The 22,459-nt window shown below is 42.7% G+C and overlaps 1 protein-coding gene across 3 annotated transcripts in view; it reads left to right on the top strand.

Moving 5' to 3' along the window:
* btk (Bruton tyrosine kinase) overlaps nucleotides 1-22,457 on the top strand; it is a 24,164-nt gene extending 1,707 nt beyond the window's left edge. The window contains exons 1-19 of one of the 3 annotated variants that reach the window (XM_014199023.3): nucleotides 1,004-1,207; nucleotides 6,404-6,471; nucleotides 6,906-7,072; nucleotides 7,312-7,416; nucleotides 8,443-8,524; nucleotides 8,726-8,854; nucleotides 9,408-9,466; nucleotides 9,590-9,777; nucleotides 15,318-15,380; nucleotides 15,793-15,847; nucleotides 16,173-16,249; nucleotides 18,451-18,578; nucleotides 18,865-18,939; nucleotides 19,236-19,407; nucleotides 20,114-20,333; nucleotides 21,149-21,213; nucleotides 21,379-21,497; nucleotides 21,718-21,875; nucleotides 22,117-22,457. In XM_014199023.3, the coding sequence (XP_014054498.1) occupies nucleotides 6,932-7,072; nucleotides 7,312-7,416; nucleotides 8,443-8,524; nucleotides 8,726-8,854; nucleotides 9,408-9,466; nucleotides 9,590-9,777; nucleotides 15,318-15,380; nucleotides 15,793-15,847; nucleotides 16,173-16,249; nucleotides 18,451-18,578; nucleotides 18,865-18,939; nucleotides 19,236-19,407; nucleotides 20,114-20,333; nucleotides 21,149-21,213; nucleotides 21,379-21,497; nucleotides 21,718-21,875; nucleotides 22,117-22,188 (1,908 nt within the window). In that variant the 5' untranslated portion in view covers nucleotides 1,004-1,207; nucleotides 6,404-6,471; nucleotides 6,906-6,931 and the 3' untranslated portion in view covers nucleotides 22,189-22,457. Of the gene's footprint in view, nucleotides 1-1,003; nucleotides 1,208-6,403; nucleotides 6,472-6,905; nucleotides 7,073-7,311; nucleotides 7,417-8,442; nucleotides 8,525-8,725; nucleotides 8,855-9,407; nucleotides 9,467-9,589; nucleotides 9,778-15,317; nucleotides 15,381-15,792; nucleotides 15,848-16,172; nucleotides 16,250-18,450; nucleotides 18,579-18,864; nucleotides 18,940-19,235; nucleotides 19,408-20,113; nucleotides 20,334-21,148; nucleotides 21,214-21,378; nucleotides 21,498-21,717; nucleotides 21,876-22,116 lie in introns of those variants that run through there. The other 2 variants (XM_014199022.3, NM_001139938.1) reach the window with 2 other exon arrangements.
* Nucleotides 22,458-22,459: the final 2 nt, after the last annotated feature.

Here is a 22,459-nt window from a genome sequence, read left to right as displayed (position 1 = left end):
TGTTTTGGCCTGCTTGTATTATCTGAGGATGTGAGGAACCCTTCTGCCTAAATATCTTCACATGGAGAGTTTCCTTTTGTGGTCAGAGACCCACTGAGTGTGTATGTGTCACTACAAAAGTAACCTCTTCATGTAAAGACACACACACACACACACACACACACACACACACACTTATCAGACAGGAAACGTCCAGAGAGCATATGTTGCAAGGTTCCTGTTATCAACAAACTAACACTTTCATTGGAAGGGAGTGTGTCATTGAAAAGAAGACAAAGTACTCCATAAAATGATACTGAACCCATGTATGTTACTGTGCACAAAGTCTGTATTCCTCTTCACCATTGGTTGGTCGATTTAGGAGACATCCTCAGTGTTATTGATTGGATGCTGTGTCCCTGGCATTTTGTTTATCCCACATTGAGGCTTGTATCAAACAAATAAATACTTTGGTGGTATGTTGTTAGTAGTATGTATTATACTATGTGTTAGTAGTATTATGACAGGGTCAAGAGAGGAAGAGGAGATGTAACAGTAACCAGTTGAACCACAGTGGCGCCACTGATATTTTCCAACATTGTCTCTTTTTCTTTAGCATTGCAGTGCAACACTGTTGCAACTTCCCTATAAATTCTACTGTGTCAGCCCAAGTGACTCAAGCCCTTTAGAAAAAACCCTAGCACTTGTGTGGCTGACAGGCTAAACACGACTGTTGTAATACAAGATATTACGATTGATAGGACAGCTGCAGCCACTAAAGAGACACATTTCTATTTGCTCTACCTAGCAGCTTTAGGTCAGTGTTTTACCCAGGCTTATATCTGCATGTAAACAACCTATGTTTGAAATATTGTGTGGACTGCACAATATGAGCTTTTAGCAGAGGCAAGGGGTTTGATTATGTGTCAAAGAGGATTATTTGTAACATTACACTAAATTATAATACTGTTGTTGACATACTGCACAGTATCAAAATCAGCTAGCTAGTGTGAAAATAAATATTACACTCATGGCTAGTCGGGTGTGTCTACCATCTCGTGGTGTGAAAAGAGAGGGGGTATCAGCAGCAGATGCAACCAGGAAGTGAGAAGGAGGGTGTTTAAAATAGTCTGAGCTGAGCTGAGTGAACTTGTATCATGGAGATAGCAGGTAGAGGGACCTTAACGATTCAGCTCTTTTGAATATATCTACGGTATAAGGAACATGGGTGAGTTAGAGTTGGTGAGAAATGTTTTGTCGTTACATGTCTGTGACATTGAGGTATTCCTTTTTTGAGTGCTGTGTTCATTTTAGGACACTGCCTATGTTAAAAGAGAACTAGAAGGTTATATTGATGATGCAGGCAGGGAACTATACATGGTTGCTTGGACTTTGAAATAATTCCTCATTGGGGTTAAGTCATTTGGGGTTAAGTCAGTTATTTGAAAGAAAAAAAACTATGTCATTGATTCTGTGGCCTATATGAAAGGGAAGGTCAAGTAGATCAAATACTATTGAATACTTGATATGTATGCTTGATTTAGTTTGCCAACGTTTGCAGTGTATCCAATGGAATAGTACCAAAAACCACAAGATACCAGTAAATCTAGAGTACCTCAAATACAAAGTATTTAACATATGTATGAATTTGGACCCAGGTCTTCTACATGGTGAACAATGGCATTTTCATGCTTTATGTTATCAGATGATCATACTCTGTACATTTGTGGTCTGTGGTATCAGCTGAGGTGACATCACCACACCAGTGTCCATAGTGGAGCCATTATCCTGATCCCCAGATAATTAACAAATATCTGTCGCTATCTCTCTATTTGTCAAACTTGCTTTCCTTCCGTCTGATGCTGGAATGAATCAATAGAGGCCTTGTTTTGTGTGGAAGGTTGACAGTGGTGTGGTTGACCAACCCAGCAAGGTGCAATGAGCCTCTCTTGTGGTAGATATAAAGAAGAGCATAGGAATCCTATTCTCTGTGTCCTGCGTTTTCTACAATATGGACCTATTTCTCCCCATGTTTCATGAGTTCAACAAAGTATTGTCACTTCAATAGAACTGCATTACCAAAAATAAAGTTTGTGGACATTCATCAAATAAAAGGGATAGTGTATGCCAGCATGCCAACAGAGATACACATTATTTTGCACTAAGCAATACTAACGCTAAACTGTAAGTCAATGAAACCAAATCCTTAGTGAACTTTCCCTTTAACAATATCAGACATGAGAGTATAAGCATTGGCAACAATTGTAGGTGGGGAAAGGTTTGCGAGGTGTAGCCAATAATGTCATGCCTTCATCGTATGGGGAAAAGAGAGGGTCAATGTGTTATGGAACATACAAATTAAATGAAATAAAAAGTCACGTGCGCCAAATATAACAGGTGTAGATCTTACAGTGAAATGCTTACAAATGAGCCCCTAACCAACAATGCAATACAAATAAGAATAATAAATAAAAGTAACAGGTAAATAAAGAGCAGCAGTAAATTAATAATAGCAAGACTATATACAGGGGGGTACAGAGTCAATGTGCGAGGGCACCGGTTAGTTGAGATAATTGCAGTCCCCAGTCCACCTGGCCGTGCTGCTGCTCCAGTTTCAACTGTTCTGCCTGCGGCTATGGAACCCTGACCTGTTCACCGGACGTGCTTGTTGCACCCTCGACAACTACTATGATTATTATTATTTGACCATGCTGGTCATTTATGAACATTTTAACATTTTAACATCTTGACCATGTTCTGTTATAATATCCACCCTGCACAGCCAGAAGAGGACTGGCCACCCCTCATAGCCTGGTTCCTCTCTAGGTTTCTTCCTAGGTTTTTGGCCTTTTCTAGGGAGTTTTTCCTAGGGAGTTTTTCCTAGCCACCGTGCTTCTTTCACATGCTTTGCTTGCTGTTTGGGGTTTTAGGCTGGGTTTCTGTACAGCACTTTGAGATATCAGCTGATGTACGAAGGGCTATATAAAAATAAATTTGATTTGATTTGATAATTGAGGTAATATGTACATGTAGGTGACTATGCATAGATGATAACAAGAGAGAGTAGCAGCGGTGTAAAAGAGGGGGAGGGCAATGCAAAAGTCTGGGTAGCCAATTGATTAGATATTCAGGAGTCTTATGGCTTGGGGGTAGAAGCTGTTTAGAAGCCACATGGACCTAGACTTGGCGCTCCGGTACTGCTTGCCGTGCGGTAGCAGAGAGAACAGTCTATGACTAGGGTGGCTGGAGTCTTGCACAATTTTTAGGGCCTTCCTCTGACACCGCCTGGTATAAAGGTTCTGGATGGCAGGAAGCTTTGCCCCAGTTATGTACTGGGCAGTACGCACTACCCTCTGTAGTGCCTTGCGGTCGGAGGCCAAGCAGTTGCCATACCAGGCGGTGATGCAACGCGTCAGGATGCTCTCGATGGTGCAGCCGTAGAACCTTTTGAGGATCTGAAGACCCATGCCAAATCTTTTCAGTCTCCTGAGGGGGAATAGGTTTTGTCGTGCCCTTTTCACGACTGTCTTGGTGTGCTTGGACCATGTTAATTTGTTGGTGATGTGAACACCAAGGAACTTGAAGCTCTCAACCTGCTCCACTATAGTGCAGTCGATGAGAATGGGGGCGTGCTCTGTCCTCTTTTTCCTGTAGTCCACAATCATCTCCTTTGTCTTGATCACGTTGAGGAAGAGGTTGTTGTTGTCCTGGCACCACACGGCCAGGTCTCTGACCTCCTCCCTATAGGCTGTCTTGTCGTTGATCAGGCCTACTACTGTTGTGTCATCAGCAAACTTAATGATGGTGTTGGAGTCGTGCCTGGCCGTGCAGTCATGAGTGAACAGGGAGTACAGGAGGGGACTGAACACGCACCCTTGAGGGGCCCCTGTGTTGAAGATCAGCGTGGCGCATGTGTTGTTACCCACCCTTACCACCTGGGGGCGGCCCGTCAGGAAGTCCAGGATCCAGTTGCAGAGGGAGGTGTTTAGTCCCAAGGTCCTTAGCTTATTGATGAGCTTTGAGGGCACTATGGTTTTGAACGCTGAGCTGTAGTCAATGAATAACATTATCACATAGGTCTTCCTTTTGTCCAGGTGGGAAAGAGCAGTGTGGAGTGCAATAGAGATTGCATCATCTGTGGATCTGTTAGGGCAGTATGCAAATTGGAGTGGGTCTAGGGTTTCTGGGATAATGGTGTTGATGTGAGCCATGACCAGCCTTTCAAAGCACTTCATGGCTACAGATGAGAGTGCTACGGGTTGGTAGTCATTTAGGCAGGTTACCTTAGTGTTCTTGGGCACAGGGACTATGGTGGTATGCTTAAAACATGTTGGTATTACAGACTCAGACAGGGAGAGGTTGAAAATGTCAGTGAAAACACTTGCCAGTTGGTCAGCGCATGCTCGCAGTACACGTCCTGGTAATCCGTCTGGCCCTGCGGCCTTGTGAATGTTGACCTGTTGAAAGGTCTTACTCCCATCGGTTGCGGAGAGCGTGATCACACAGCCTTCCAGAACAGCTGGTGCTCTCATGCATGTTTCAATGTTATTTGCCTCGACGCAAGCATATAAGTAGTTTAGCTCGTCTGGTAGGCTCGTGTCACTGGGCAGCTCTTGGCTGTGCTTCCCTTTGTAGTCTGCAATGGTTTGCAAGCCCTGCCACATCCAACAAGCGTCAGTTTCGGTGTGGTACGATTCGATCTAAGCCTGTATTGACACTTTGCCTGTTTGATGGTTCATCGGAGGGCATAGCGGGATTTCTTATAAGCTTCCGGGTTAGAGCGGTAGCTCTAACTCAGTGCGAATTTCGCCTGTAATCCATGGCTTCTGGTTGGGGTATGTATGTATGTACGGTCACTGTGGGGACGACGTCATCGATGCACTTATTGATGAAGCCAATGACTGATTTTGTGTACTCCTCAATGCCATTGGAGGAATCCCAGAACATATTCCAGTCTGTGCTAGCAAAACAGTCCTGTAGCTTAGCATCTGCTTCATCTGACCACTTTTTTATTGATCGATTCACTGGTGCTTCCTGCTTTAATTTTTGCTTGTCAGCAGGAATCAGGAGGATAGAATTATGGTCAGATTTGCCAAATGGAGGGCGAGGGAGAGCTTTGTATGCGTCTCTGTGTGTGGAGTAAAGGTGGTCCAGAGTTTTTTCCTTCTGGTTGCACATTTAATGAAGAGACCGATTTAAGTTCTTGCATTAAAGTCCCGGCCACTAGGAGCGCCGCCTCTGGATGAGTGTTTTCCTGTTTGCTTATGGCGGAATACAGCTCATTGAGTGCGGTCTTAGTGCCAGCCTCAGTCTGTGGTGGTATTTAGACAGCTACGAAAAATACAGACGAAAACTCTCTCGGTAGATAGAGTACCTCATGATAAACTGTAGACCACACTAACTCAGGCGAGCAAAACCTTGAGACTTCTTTAGATATCGTGCACCAGCTGTTATTTACAAAATACATAGTCCGCCGCCCCTTGTCTTACCAGACGCCACTGTTCTATCCTGCCGGTACATCGTATAACCAGCCAGCTGTATGTTGATAATGTCGTCGTTCAGCCACGACTCCGTGAAGCATAAGATATTACAGTTTTGAATGTCCCGTTTTGTAGTTTAATCTTCCGCGTGGGTCATCGATTTTATTTTCCAAAGATTACACATTTGCTAGCAGAATGGAAGGCAGTGGGGGTTTATTCGATCGCCTACGAATTCTCAGAAGCACTCTGGCCCATTTTTCTCCGCCTTCTCTTCATGCAAATGATGGGGATCTGGGCCTGTTCCCGGGAAAGCAGCATATCATTCACGTCGGGCTCATCGTTAAAGGAAAAAAAGGATTCTGCCAGATCATGATGAGTAATCGCAGTTCTGATGTCCGGAAGTTATTTTCGGTCATAAGAGATGGTAGCAGCAACATTATGTACAAAATAAGTAAAAAAATAAGTTACAAACAATGCAAAGAAATGAACAAAAACACATTTGGATAGGAACACCTAAATTGTCAGCCTTCTTCTCTGGCACCATCTTACAAATGTAGGATCTTAATTTGATCACACTGTTGCTGGAGAACTTTCCTGCAATGCAGGACATTTAAAACCTTTTCAGGTTCCACTTTGAAATTTCAGACTTCATTTTCCCGTATGTATCAATGTATCAACTCGTACAAAAATGTCCATTAATTATAATCCACATAATAATTCACATTTCCTGTAGCTGCAGTATTACTTTCCTGCTGTAGCAAACTGGATCAAATTAAGATCCTACATCTGTAGAGAAGCAGGAAGATGTGGGTAAAGGAAACAGTTGTGCTACAACGAAGGAGGAAACATTGGCAGGAGCACTCATGCAAACCAGGGGTTAATATATACACACTGATATCTGCTCCGGATCACATCTGTTACTATCTGTTTCTATCTGCTTTCAGATCTATGCTGTAGATCTATGCTTTAGATCTATGCTGTAGTGACACAGCGCAGAGTTCATGAAGAGTAGGTAAGTAGTTAGTCGTATAAGGACCTGGGGGAAGTTGGTCTTATAGTTTTATAGTTTTACCTTCCCAAAATCCTAACCTTAACCATGAGAGATGACAATGTAAAAAACTGACCTTAGGGCAGTGTCTAGAGGGCAATGTTACACTACTCTGTTAAGCACTGTGGAAACTTGTGATAAGCTGAGTTTCAGGTAAATACCTGTACAGTACACCATTAATAAAATGATGTTGTTCATGATTTATCCAATGGAGAACAGTCAACTACACGTTTCCTCCAGTAGCTACGGTCACTAGCAAGGTTTGCTACAGCACTTGATGTGGTTGAAGCTGCTGGTCTCTTTATCCCCCATTAGGCCTTGAATGCATGGGACCAAAACATTTTATACCTTCTTCCATCTCTGACTGTAGCTGTTAAGTTGACTTGCCTTTTCTCCAGGTAGGGGGAGAACATCTGATCAGACCATGTCAGACAATCTCTTGGAAGAGATCTTTATAAAACGCTCCCAGCAGAAGAAGAAGACCTCCCCTTTAAACTTCAAAGAGAGGCTATTCATCCTCACACAGGACAAGATCGCCTACTACGACTATGATCTGGAAAAAGGGGTATGTACTCGTAGCCTGGATCTGTTTGTGCTGATCTGGGACCAGGTTAATGTACTGTATGTTTTCATTATAGACATTGACCATAACCCAAGCGTAGTTTAATACTATAACAATTCTATCATACTACGCTTGGCTCCCACAAATATACTGCAGTACCTGTATTGTTGGTCATCTCAATAGGTCTGGGTCTAGTAGTCCTGCCGTTCCCCCACTCACTGTAATCCTTGTCCTCTGTGCAGAAAAAGAAGGGGTTGAAAGGCACCGTGGGCATCGATAAGATCAAGTGTGTGGGGACAGTACAGCCGGAGCCCAGTGCCCCCGCGGAGCGCCAGTACCCGTTCCAGGTGAGCTACTGCTGGTCCTAGATCAGTTAACATTCTGTAGCTCTTACCAACGAGATTAACACAACCACAGATCTCAGACCTGTGGATGTTTTAGTTCACTCTCTCTTCTTCTGGTGTCCTGTTACGATAATTCTGTGTGGCAGTAAAAAGAGAATGCACTCCACTGTTGCTCCAGTTGAGTGACATCAGATGACCTCTAGATACTGTAGATTTTAATGAAGCATACGTGTTGTGCTTCCTTTAACTCTCTGACACTATTCTCCAGGCATTTACTTTGCTCAGTCTTAGTTGACGTTCCAGTTAGCCCTGGGCGAAAAGCATGCAGGGTGAAAAGCCCATAGAGACTATTCAGGTAGCTTTGAGGTGAAAAGGGATATACTGCATCTTCCTAAGAGAAACTAATTTACCCAGCAGTGCAGAAATAGTTAACATGCTAAAAGTGAAATCTATCGCAAGAGAGGAACTCATTTACCCAGCAGTGCAGAAATGGTTAACATGCTGAAAGTCAATCTACCCCAACAGAGAAACTAATTTATCCAGCAGTGCAGAAATGGTTAACATGCTGAAAGTCAGTAAGAAGAAGTGAAAACGACTCTCTTGACAGTGGAGACCGAGCTGAACTGAGGGTTTCAACAACAGCGCAGGTGTCACCACAGTAGACATGGTGACTAAGCAGCAAATGATATTACAGCCTCTATAAAGACACAGGAAATACCCAATATATTTGCATACCCCTAAATGTGGAGTTTGTGGGACGGGTGGCAGCAAGGCTCAGAAGCACAATAAGCTAACCTAATGTAGCAGGCATTTATTTATCTCCAAAGCAGTAACCTATGGTCATTGCTTGCTATATAGCACAAACAGATCTGAGAGCAGGTTCAGAAAATAGTGTTTTCGTCCCTATTGTTGTGATAAAATCAATACTTCTACACTATTGTATTGCTTTGATGTGTACGGCCTGACCTGGTACTACTCTTCACCAACTGAAGAAACAGCTGTTTCTCTCTATCCCTCAATTTACCACAGATAATCTACGATGAGGGCCCACTTTACATATTCGCCAAGAGTGACGAGGTCCGAAAGCAGTGGATCCACAAGCTGAAGCATGGTCAGTATGCAGCATTATCAAACACCTAGCACTAAAGTGTCCGACGAAGAATAGACAAAGGGAGACATGAGATACCACAAACATTTCCTTACGGCCCATAATCTACTAGCCCCATTGTTTAGTCAGATCTAGGTGTCTATGCAAATTGCCAGTGTTGATCCAATGTAAATGTCGTCCCACATTCTGTGCCGCCATGTTAAGTGGTGCGTTTCAACAAGGACCTGATGCAGAAGTACCACCCATGCTTCTGGATGGATGGCATGTGGCAGTGCTGCCAGCAGGAAGTCAAACAAGCCATGGGCTGCAGGGTGCTGGAGAACAAGAATGTAGGTCAGTAATGTGGTGGGAAAGCCATCAATAAAACTGGCAGTAAAAAGAGTATGTGTTCTCTACCAGCTTATGTAATTAGGAAGTAAATGGGAACATTTTACTTAAAGCTTGCAGGTATAATGCACTATGATGCTGTTATAATGCATTGCAGAACCATATATTCAGATATATCTCAATATATGGCTCTGATGCATTGAAAGATGTGTATGATGTATGATGATGATGTCTTATAATGCATGTATGATGTCTTATAATGCATGTATGATGTCTTATAATGCATGTATTATGTCTTTATAATGCATCTATGATGTCTTATAATGCATCTATGATGTCTTATAATCATCTCATAATGACCCAGACTAATACCAGCCATTTTGTATCAGTATAAATGTTGATACATAGAGAGACATACTTATATAACCATTTAAAGCTTGTACCTGCAGGCTTGAAGTGATAACAAGTAACTGAGGAAATAAGTATTATAGGAAACGGCAGAGAAGCATAAATTGTAGTCACAGAGAACAAAACATGAAGCACTCCCTTTCCCTTATAGGGGTTTCAAAGGGGTCTCGGAGACAATCCAGAAAACCCCTTCCACCTACGCCAGAAGAGGTCTGTCTTACATGTTCTCGCCACTCTTGCGTTCAGTTACAGTATCTCTACTTCTGATTGATAAAGGAAAGATATACAGTATCACCCGTCTTTATCAATGTTGTCTCCCATCCCATTTTTTAGGAGAAACATTTGAGGCCTTTACCTCCACAGCCTCCCGAGGAGCCTGCGCTCACCACAGGCATGACAGTGGTCGCTGAGTACGAGTACACACCCTCCACGCCCCAGGATCTGGAGCTGAGGAAGGATGAGGAGTACATCATTCTGGAGATGTCTGACTCCAACTGGTGGAGGGCCAGGGACAAATATGGGTGAGAGAGGCAGAGAGGAAATCGAGAAGAGACAGATGGAGGAAGGGTTGTTTAAGAAAGTTGAAGCTCATTTTCTGCATTTCTATACAATTTATGCTCATTTTAAAATGCTATTTGGAGAACAGCAAAAATGGCCCCAGCTATTATCACTTTAGCTTCATTCACCTCAGTCAATCTACAAACACATAGCCTATTAGATATACAATTAGCCACTACACATGAACTCACATTTAATACATACAGAGGGATCTGTTATCAGAAAAGGTATTTTATTAAAAGAAGGTAAACAAATAGTTTTGCTTTACAGAACAATGTTCTTTGCAGTTTTACAGTATATTCCCTGCAATTCTACACATTTTGCCATGGGGTGGGGAGAAAGTGTTCCAGTTTTAAAGCTAATTTCATGCAATTCTCCACATTTATCCTTGACTTACGCCATGCTATTATGATATCTGAGTGAGAGTGACTAACAAAATCAATGGGGGCCCCTGGAGGTCAGGGCCCCTGTTTGAATAGCTGGCTAGACTAACTAGACTAATTAAAATAAAATAAAAAAAATTGCTGACATGGGCTAATTGAGTAACTGCTAGTGATTGACATACACTGAGTATACCAAACATTAGGGACACCTTCCTAATATTGAGTTGCACCACCCACCTTTTGCTCTCAGAACAGCCTTAATTTGTCTGGGCATGGACTATACAAGGTCCATGTTGACTCCTATGCTTCCCACAGTTGTGTCAAGTTGGCTGGATGTCCTTTGGGTGGTGGACCATTCTTGATACACACGGGAAACTGTTGAGTGTGAAAAACCCAGCAGTGTTGCAGTTCTTGACACAAATCGGTGCGCCTGGCACCTACTACCATACCTCGTTCAAAGGCACTTAAATATTTTGTCTTGCCTATTCACCCTCTGAATGGCACACACACAATCCATTGTCTCAAGGCCTAAGGATCCTTCTTTAACCTGTCTCCTCCCTTCATCTACACTGATTGAAGTGGATTTAACCTCCCTGGGCAAGGTGGGACGCTTGTCAACAGCCAGTGGAATCGCGTGGCGCGAAATACAAATACCTCATAAATGCTATAACTTCAATTTCTCAAACATATGACTATTTTACACCATTTTAAAGACAAGACTCTCGTTAATCTAACCACATTGTCCGATTTCAAAAAGGCTTTACAGCGAAAGCAAAACATTAGATTATGTCAGGAGAGTACCCTGCCAAAAATAATCACACAGCCATTTTCAAAGCAAGCCTATATGTCACAAAAACCAAAACCACAGCTAAATGCAGCACTAACCTTTGATGATCTTCATCAGACGACACTCCTAGGACATTATGTTATACAATACATGCATGTTTTGTTCAATCAAGTTCATATTTATATCAAAAACCAGCTTTTTACATTAGCATGTGATGTTCAGAACTAGCATACCCACCGTAAACTTCCGGTGAATTTACTTAATTACTCACGATTAACGTTCACAAAATACATAACAATTATTTTAAGAATTATAGATACAGAACTCCTTTATGCAATCGCGGTGTCAGATTTTAAAATAGCTTTTCGGGCGAAAGCACATTTTGCAATATTCTGAGTAGATAGCCCAGCCATCACGGCTAGCTAATTTGACACCCACCAAGTTTGGCCCTCACCAAACTCAGATTTACTATAAGAAAAATTGGATTACCTTTGCTGTTCTTCGTCAGAATGCACTCCCAGGACTTCTACTTCAACAACAAATGTTGTTTTGGTTCGAAATAATCCATAGTTATATTGAAATAGCTCTGTTTTTTTCATGCGTTCAGGTAACTATCCGAAGGGTGACGCGCGAGCGCATTTCGTGACCAAAAAAATCTAAATATTCCATTACCGTACTTCGAAGCATGTCAGACGCTGTTTAAAATCAATTTTTATGCGATTTTTCTCGTAAAATAGCGATAATATTCCAACCGGGCGACGTTGTATTCGTTCAAAGAGAGAAAGAAAAACATGGAGAATTCACATGAACGCGCATCTCCAGTGTCACTGTTCTCAGCCGGACCACTCACAAAATCTCCTGCTGTTTTTCGCCCAGAGACTGGAGAGACGTCATGCCACAACAGGTTCAAGTGACATAATTAAGGGACATAGCTTTTACCTAGAAAGAGCAGATGCTCTTAATGTTTTGTGCACTCGCCTCCCAGTGGGCAAAACTTGGTTGCAATCATTATGACAATATTATGTGAAGTTGTTCAGGTTGTACACTGTTTGTAAAGGAGCAAGTCTTTTAGCAACCAGTAAAATGTAACCAGTTTACAACCTGAAAATGATACCATTATGATGTTGAATGTTACCTGCTGGGCTGTGTGTTTGCTGGAAGAACACTTCTAAAACATAACACCTATCAACAAGAAAGCACAAGAAAAACACATTAAAAAAGCCCTGACTGACCCTTCGCCCGGCTGTGCTTCCCTTTCTAGTCTGTAATGGTTTGCAAGCCCTACCACATCTGACAAGCGCCAGAGCCGGTGTAGTACAATTCGATCTTAGTCCTGTATTGACGCTTTGCCTGTTTGATGGTTCGTCGGAGGGCATAGCGGGATTTCTTATAAGCTTCTGGGTTAGAGTCCCGCTCCTTGAAAGCGGAAGCTCTAGCCTTTAGCTCAGTGCGGATGTTACCTGTAATCCATGGCTTCTGGTTGGGGTATGTATGTACGGTCACTGTGGGGACGACATCATCGATGCACTTATTGATGAAGCCAATGACTGATTTTGTGTACTCCTCAATGCCATTGGAGGAATCCCGGAACATATTCCAGTCTGTGCTAGCAAAACAGTCCTGTAGCTTAGCATCTGCTTCATCTGACCACTTTTTTATTGATCGAGTCACTGTTGCTTCCTGCTTTAATTTTTGCTTGTAAGCAGGAATCAGGAGGATATAATTATGGTCAGATTTGCCAAATGGAGGGCGAGGGAGAGTTTTGTATGCGTCTCTGTGTGTGGAGTAAAGGTGGTCCAGAGTTTTTTCCTTCTGGTTGCACATTTAACATGCTGACAGAAATGAAGAGACCGATTTAAGTTCTTGCATTAAAGTCCCCGGCCACTAGGAGCGCCGACTCTGGATGAGCGTTTTCCTGTTTGCTTATGGCGGAATACAGCTCATTGAGTGCGGTCTTAGTGCCAGCCTCAGTTTGTGGTGGTATGTAGACAGCTACGAAAAGTACAGATGAAAACTCTCTTGGTAGATAGAGTACCTCATGATAAGCTGTAGACCACACTAACTCAGGCGAGCAAAACCTTGAGACTTCCTTAGAAATCGTGTACCAGCTGTTATTTACAAAATACATAGTCCGCCGCCCCTCGATTTTAAACATAACACCTATCAACTAGAAAGCACTAGAAAAACACATTAAAAAAGCCCTGACCGACCCTTGGCTCTGTAACAAAACAATGACACGCTTCCAAGAATAGAGATGAGGACTGGTGATATGATCAGTATACCAAGGTTATCTTAAAGGCACAGGTGCAATTAAAATGTTTTCATGATATGTGTGTTGTTTTAACATGCTGTAAGAATAACAATCATATACCTTTTATACATTATGGGCGACATTTTCATGATGCAAAGTAGTGATGATGAAAAACACAGTAAAACTCATTTTAATCTGGCAGTGTGATTTAATTTGATACTTTTCTTCAGAAATGTGTGTTTATGCATTGCTGAGATTACTAACTCAGTTAAATAATCATATTTTATAATGCATATTGTTGAGGAAAAGTGTTAAATTGAATCACACAGCTAGACTAAAATGTTTAGTTTTAATTAAGGTACAGTGAGGGAAAAAAGTATTTGATCCCATGCTGATTTTGTACGTTTGCCCACTGACAAAGAAATGATCAGTCTATAATTTTAATGGTAGGTTTATTTGAACAGTGAGAGACAGAATAACAACAAAAAAAATCCAGAAAAACGCATGTCAAAAATGTTATAAATTGACTTGCATTTTAATGAGGGAAATAAGTATTTGACCCCTCTGCAAAACATGACTTAGTACTTGGTGGCAAAACCCTTGTTGGCAATCACAGAGGTCAGACGTTTCTTGTAGTTGGCCACCAGGTTTGCACACATCTCAGGAGGGATTTTGTCCCACTCCTCTTTGCAGATCTTCTCCAAGTCATTAAGGTTTCGAGGCTGACGTTTGGCAACTTGAACCTTCAGCTCCCTCCACAGATTTTCTATGGGATTAAGGTCTGGAGACTGGCTAGGCCACTCCAGGACCTTAATGTCCTTCTTCTTGAGCCACTCCTTTGTTGCCTTGGCCGTGTGTTTTAGGTCATTGTCATGCTGGAATACCCATCCACGACCCATTTTCAATGCCCTGGCTGAAGGAAGGAGGTTCTCACCCAAGATTTGACGGTACATGGCCCTGTCCATCGTCCCTTTGATGCGGTGAAGTTGTCCTGTCCCCTTAGCAGAAAAACACCCCCAAAGCATAATGTTTCCACCTCCATGTTTGACAGTGGGGAGGGTGTTCTTGGGGTCATAGGCAGCATTCCTCCTCCTCCAAACACGGCGAGTTGAGTTGATGCCAAAGAGCTCCATTTTGGTCTCATCTGACCACAACACTTTCACCCAGTTGTCCTCTGAATCATTCAGATGTTCATTGGCAAACTTCAGACGGGCATGTATATGTGCTTTCTTGAGCAGAGGGACCTTGCGGGCGCTGCAGGATTTCAGTCCTTCACGGCGTAGTGTGTTACCAATTGTTTTCTTGGTGACTATGGTCCCAGCTGCCTTGAGATCATTGACAAGATCCTCCCGTGTAGTTCTGGGCTGATTCCTCACCGTTCTCATGATCATTGCAACTCCACGAGGTGAGATCTTGCATGGAGCCCCAGGCCGAGGGAGATTGACAGTTCTTTTGTGTTTCTTCCATTTGCGAATAATCGCACCAACTGTTGTCACCTTCTCGCCAAGCTGCTTGGCAATGGTCTTGTAGCCCATTCCAGCCTTGTGTAGGTCTACCATCTTGTCCCTGACATCCTTGGAGAGCTCTTTGGTCTTGGCCATGGTGGAGAGTTTGGAATCTGATTGATTGATTGCTTCTGTGGACAGGTGTCTTTTATAAAGGTAACAAACTGAGATTAGGAACACTCCCTTTAAGAGTGTGCTCCTAATCTCAGCTCGTTACCTGTATAAAAGACACCTGGGAACCAGAAATCTTTCTGATTGAGAGGGGGTTAAATACTTATTTCCCTCATTAAAATGCAAATCAATTTATAACATTTTTTACATGTGCTTTTCTGGATTTTTGTTGTTGTTATTCTGTCTCTCACTGTTCAAATAAACCTACCATTAAAATTATAGACTGATCATTTCTTTGTCAGTGGGCAAACGTACAAAATCAGCAGGGGATCAAATACTTTTTTCCCTCACTGTATGTTTTTCACAGATGTGAACTGTTGTGCAGCATGAAAACGTCACCCTGTGTCTTTAACATACTAAATGTACATTGACTTATCAGGAGATTGTGTGTGGCCTTCCTTTGCAGCAAGGAGGGATACATTCCCAGTAATTACGTTGTGGAGGCTGGAAATGAACTGGAAAAGTTTGAGTGAGTATGGAATTCTCTTGCTACAAAACATTGACTATTAAACATTGCATTACAATGATAGGATTACATCTGAAACCCTACACCTCTCTAATCCTGTGGGAACCAAAAATAATGAGGTACCAAGTCACCACACCTTCCGAACACATTAAATCCCTGCAGGGCCGTGTTCAGTGGGGCACACAACAGAAAACCTTTCAAAACGTTTTGCAACTGGATGCGAAAATTTGCATTTCTTATTGGATGAATCAAGGTAGTCCCTCCCTGTTTCAATCCGTTTTCTTCCATTTAGTGCCTAATTAACACGATTCAGCAGAATACTGCCTCATGTGACCTACTTTAATACCCGTTGCTATGAGGTCTGGTTAACCATAGTGGTTTATAACATGCACATTTCACCTTTTCTTTTTCCCAGCTGGTACTGCAAGAGCATGAACCGTAGCCAGGCAGAGGAGCTGTTGAAGACAGAGGTAATCTCAATGAAAAAACAAACATCTGTAACATACAGTATCAGTTGACATACCACTGTTCCTCTCCTTCGCTTACACCAGCAACACAAGTGGATGCACTGCATTTAAAATCATTGAGAATAACACAAAAGTTATTTCCATTGTGGTCCTCTGATCTGTGGTCCTTATACCATTAGCTATGGGCACTAATTTTAGCTATGGGCACCATCATCTGTCAAATAGCTTAGAATGACAGAACATTGCTGTGGGATACTCACAAAGCAATACTGCCTCTGCTTTGTATGTACCTCTGCTATTGAGGTTATTGTTTTTTCTTTTTTCCCAGAACAAAGATGGTGGTTTCTTAGTACGAGACTCAAGCAAAGCTGGGAAGTACACCGTTTCTGTGTTCACCAAGGGCGGGTGAGTTTATCAAGGGCAGACAGACGGGGCATGGCTCACTGTGTCTGCGTCCCAAATGGCAACCTATTCCCTTTATGGTCCAATACTTTTGACCAGAGCCCAGGGGGTGCTATTTGGGACGCATCCTGTGTGTAGGCCTATCCACTAGTCAAAACCGTGAATGCGTCCAAAATGGTACACAATTCTTTATGTAGTGCACTACTTTTGACCATATGGCTCTGGTCTAAAGTAGTGCACTACATAGGAATTGGATGCAATGTCAAACACAGACCATAAATGGAAAGTCAAAAGAAGAACGGCTCAGCAGTAGATATTGAAAGCGAAAACAGCCGCCTGCAGAGGAAGAGAGATGTAAATGTCTCCATGCAAAACCAGGATTATTCTTTCTGCACAACCTTTCAAAGGGCTTGGGTCAAAAGTACCACACTATATATGGCAGGAGTATTCAAATGTTCTACCTGAAACTGTTGGTGTCCCAGGCAATGTTTCCTCCCAAAAAAATTGGCACTGAGCAAATTTAATTTACTGTGAGCACTGAGGCTGTGAACACTGAGGCTGTACCCGCTTTAAGTTATAGTTTTTACTGTGGCCAAGTAGGCTACTGTGGCTATTTGATCATAATGTAGGCCTACCAGAGTGGCCTACCATAAAAAAAACATGGAGAAAAATGCATCCCATAACATCTGAACAGGAAATATCTGTTCTATTATTCAGCCTACAGCAGCAGCAATGTGTGGTGTTCAATGAGAGTTTTGAAAAAACATGCAGGGCTTGACATTAACCTGTTTATCGACTAGTCCTTCAGACAGGTGATGGAAAATGGTGTGTTGTTTGATGCAAGAACCCACTTTACAAAATAGCATTCATTATTATTCCCATACCATTATTACAGAGAATCAGACACATTATGCTACCCTCAACCTATTGGCTACTTAGCTTATTCAAGCCTGTCTCAAAATACAACACAGCCCCTTTAAGACATAAAAAAGTTATTGACCTGACTTGCTTTTCAAAGATGGCTAGAAATGCACACATTTTGTGCTCTTGTAGGAAGCAACCACTCCCAAATTGTTGAGTAGAAATTAGCTATAACTGGGCTAATAACTCACTTACTAGCAAATAATATGAACAAATGTGCACAGGTGGCTACATGCAGCTCTCGCTTTGATCTCAAAACAAGCGCATCTACTCTTGACTGCTCACGCTGTAAGCACAGTCCAGTTCAAAGTGAATGGCACAGATCCATATGGCAATGGCTATTTGCATATAGGCCTACTGCAGCTCTGATTGGTTATGGTGCAGTGGTCTGTGTAGAATACAGGCCTGAATTGTGCCTGTCAATGCAATTGAATCCTACTTCAATGCGCTCTGCCTACAAGGCGTTCTGCCTACAAGAAAATCTCTTAAACAGTTAGTTAAGTCCTGCATAGTTCATTTTGTTTGGGTATGTGACATTGAAAGTGGCTAATATTACATTGATTTGAGCACAATTCTCACAGTAGAGCAAAACGTTGATAGTGTTAACAAAAGTGGAAAACTCTAGAAAGTTGAGTAAAGTTCAATCTCGTGCTTCTCTGCGCGGGTTTATATTTCTTCTGCGTGGCAGTCCGAGGGGAGCTACACGCCCGCGCACACACGCAGCTTAGAGGGAACATTGGTCCCAGGTCTAAATCAATCCCTGATTTATAGGGGAATCATTTTTTTTAAAGCAGTGGAACTAGCTTCGAGGTCCAAGTTTGAATTTGCAAGATATAGGGAATAGGGTGCCATTTTGGATGCAATCAATGTGTCAGTGAACAGAGCATCTTGTTGTTACTTTCAGATTCACAGCCCATGAAAATAAACAAAACTATTAAAGGGACATTACACTCCAATATCAACGACCCAGCTATACACCACAATAATTTTTTTTACAAAAGAGATAAGAACTATGTAATTTCTAGGTTTGCAGTGCTTATCTTTTACATTAATTTGGGGTTGAGGCATATAACTAGATCTACACAACCAAGGGCGTGGGATGTAGATTCAATGGTATTAGGCTACTTTTGAGGTCTAAAAGCATCTGACAAACTTTGATTTTGGAATGTTGTGTCCCTTTAAATTCCTATCCCTTTAACACAACCTAGTAACTCTCCTCACTCACACCAAACATAACCCTCCTAACGCAAACCAAACCAAACACTACTCACTGTTCCCATTAGGGAGACTGCGGGTAACTGCAGACACTACAACATCTGCACCACCCAACAAGGCCAGTTCTACTTGGCAGAGAAGCACAATTTCAGCAGCATCCCAGACCTCATTAACTACCACCAGCACAATGCAGCAGGTACAACTAACCCCAACTAAGGTTTTCAAAATTCCAGTAACTTTCCTAAAATTCCCAGGTTTTCCAAAAATCCTGGTTGGAAGGTTCCAGATTTCCTTCTTATTCCCTCCTGATTCCGGGAATTTTCCAACCGAGATTTCTTGAAAACCAGGACATTTTGGGAAACTAACCGGAAATGTGCAACCCTACCCCAACACATCACTTCATATCCATCTGTGTAACAGTGCAGGTTCATCATGATGAACTACAGAACTTAAGATATATTGTCCATCATGTCCCATTCCAGGTATGGTCAGCAGGCTGAAATACATTGTGTCAAGTCGTGCAAAAAATGCCCCTTCCACAGCAGGGCTTGGTTATGGTGAGTGTGCTCTTTCAATACATTTCTATTGAGAGAGTATGATGTATATACTATAGCCTGGTGGTCCGGTCTGTTTGTGTTCTGGCCAACTCCTCTCTGTCTGTGTTGTCAGGCTGAAGATATGTAGCTGTATCACTTGACAACAATAGAATAGTTGGTCGTGGCACATACAATATGGGACCAGACTAGTGCAGTAACAGAAACCCTTATGACTGACTTTGAGAAATGCTATCTGTAGCTTGACTGCTAACATGAGTAAACGTTGTGTTCCTTCCATTTGTTGTTTTGTCCTCCAGGGGTATGGGAGATTGACCCACGCCACCTCACCTTCATCAAGGAGCTGGGCAACGGGCAGTTTGGAGTGGTGAAGTATGGGAAGTGGCAGGGCCAGCATGACGTGGCCATCAAGATGATCAAGGAGGGCTCCATGTCTGAAGACGACTTCATAGAGGAGGCCAAAGTCATGATGTAAGCAAAGCTCTTTCTATCTCAGAGGGGTGCAGTCAGTGGACTATGGTGTCAAATGTATTAAATGAATGCTCAATTTCAATTCAACCCCTAGCTCCTACTACCATACCTGCTACACCGAAGGCACGTGTGCTGATGTCAATCAAATCGTATTTGTCACATACATATAGGTAGAGGTAAAGTGACATAGGGACTAGAGCCATAGGGACTAGATCCATAGGTAGAGATATATCCAGAGCTTTGGAGGCTGCTGAGAAGAGGACGGCTCATAATAATGGCTGGAACGGAGTTAATGGAATGGCATCAAACACATTGATAGCATTCCACTAATTCCGCTCCAGTCATTACCATGAGGCCGTCCTCCCCAGTTAAGATGCCAGCTACCTCCTGTGGACAAGAGGTACAGTATTTAGAGTCATATATGGTAACAGCTCTACCTTGTCCCCTGCTGAAATTGTCCTCATATGGGTCAGTCGAATTGTAAAATTCCGTGAACTTTCAATAAATTCCCTGGTTTTCCAAAAACCCTGGAGGATTCTGGATTTCCTGCTTATTCCCTCCTGATTCTGGGAATACTCCAAATGGGATTTCGGAAAAAACAGGGAATCTATTGAAAGTTCTCAGAATTTTGCAACCTTAGACAATAGTGTCGCACCAATTTAGCCTACAACACATGCTTAAACTCGTCTCTTTTCACTTGAACTAGGAAGCTCCGCCATGAGAACTTGGTTCAGCTGTATGGCGTGTGCACCAAACAAAGGCCCATCTACATTGTCACAGAGTTCCTCTCCAACGGCTGCCTACTCAGCTATCTGCGGGAAGGCCTGAAGCAGCATCCATCCCCCATCCAGCTCCTGGAAATGTGTAAAGACGTCACAGAGGGCATGGCCTACCTGGAGGCTCAGCAGTACATCCACAGAGACCTGGTAAGATATTATAATTGTTGTTGAAATTCTACACAGGGACACTCGAAGTCAATCTTAAATGATTCATTGTTTATTATCAGCGCGCTGGAGAGGTTCCAACCAACTCAATGCACCAAGTACACATGTCGATCAGGAGCAGTCCTGTTAGATCCTTATATACTGGTTACAGACACGTTGCATAGGTATAGTTCATAGTATTGGTTCCGGCATGTGTCTGGCACCGTCTCCCATCTTAACTTATAGTACTTTTTTTTTTTTTACCTTTATTTAACTAGGCAAGTCAGTTAGGAACAAATTCTTATTTTCAATGACGGCATAGGAACAGTGGGTTAACTGCCTTGTTCAGGAGCAGAACAACAGATTTTGTACCTTGTCAGCTCGGGGATTCGATCTTGCAACCTTTGGGTTACTAGTCCAACGCTCTAACCACTAGGCTACGCTGCCACCCCAAATTCTGGGCATTCTGCCAGATGGTCCAAAGGAGGAGGACATGTCGCCCATACCCTCATATCTTTACTAAGCACAGGCAGGAACCAAGGATTATTTACGACACTAAGATAAGATTTACATTTTCAAGGCTGATAAACATTTCCATCACATACTTATAAGTCAAATAGCTTGGGTTTTGCCATTTCCACTTTTGGGACTATTCCACTGACTCCCTTTTGGGACTATTACACTGATTGTTCAAACTAAATCAAGCGCAGCTCACGTATTTGAAAGACACAGCAGGCCTGATCCTGACATGGTACTACTACTATCCTATACTAAAAAAAACTGGGCCCAAATAACACATACTCTGTTCTGTTTCTCAGGCTGCAAGAAACTGCTTGGTAGATACCAATGGGACCATTAAAGTCACTGACTTTGGACTGTCGAGGTAAACGACTGTGATTGTTGTACTTGAATCTGGCAGCTTTTACAAAAAAGCACACACTGCAGAAATACCTGACAAATAAATCAAATCTACAGTTGATTCTTACAGCAATATTATGTCATTCGAGCTACTTTCATGACAAGTTGACAACTCTCCCTGTCATTTCAGGTATGTCCTGGATGATGAGTACACCAGCTCTGCAGGCTCCAAGTTCCCAGTGCGCTGGTCTCCTCCTGAGGTCCTGCTCTACTGTAAATTCAGCAGCAAGTCAGACATCTGGGCTTACGGTTTGTATAGGCCTCCTATCTTAGCTCAGATCCAGGTCCCAAGTCTGTTTGAGCTGTCTTGTCAACTTGGTATGGTTGTTGTCACACCAATGACCATATGAGTTGGCGAGAGCGAACAGATCTGGGAACAGGCTACAGCTATTTAGCCTTTATTCACTAACTATTTATTCCTCTGCTGATCATTTAATAAATATTGACAAGGTTACCTTGCTCTCCATAGGGGTCTTAATGTGGGAGGTCTACACCTTAGGGAGGCTTCCCTACGAACGGTTAAACAACAATGAGATAGTGGAACAGGTGTCCCGAGGCCATCGCCTCTATCGCCCCCAGTTGGCCAACGACAGAGTCTACACCATCATGACCAGCTGTTGGCTGGATGTACGTACAGTATAAAGTAGCCAGCATAATGCCTGGTCCCAGATCTGTATATTCTGTTTTGCCAAATTTCATGGTCATTGTCAAACCAAGTTTGCAAAACAGCACAGTTCAGGGATCAGGCTAGATGAGTGGGGGTCAAAGATAAATGTCATTGGAATGGACATGTCAGCTTGACAGCTTCTAATCTAAAACAGTTTACCTCACCCTCATGTCTTGTCTTTCCTCTTGCATTGACTGGCAGAAGGCGGACGAGAGACCCACCTTTCAGGAGCTGTCGGTGACTGTTCAGGACTTGCTCTATGAGCTCCAGTAGATCCAACCACCACATTCTGAGATTGAAACACAGTTCGCAGACTCATCCCTCTGGCAGATACACTTCCTCATGCAGAGCAGACTCGAGGCTTCATCCCCTCAGGGCCTCATTCATTCTGTGCATCAGCCATTGAGGAGCCTGCTTTAGGAGAAGTAGATAAAACTGTTAAAGGATCAGCCATCCTATGGGAGAGCTGAGAGATGCTATATGGTTGAACATGGGACTCCCATGATAAACTCCAGTTGTGAAATAAAATATTATTTGATGAATG

Source organism: Salmo salar, chromosome 05 (assembly GCF_965601325.2).
Source record: "Salmo salar chromosome 05, fSalSal1, whole genome shotgun sequence".
Classification (NCBI taxonomy): Eukaryota; Metazoa; Chordata; class Actinopteri; order Salmoniformes; family Salmonidae; genus Salmo; species Salmo salar.
This window is presented reverse-complemented; position numbering and strand designations above follow the sequence as displayed.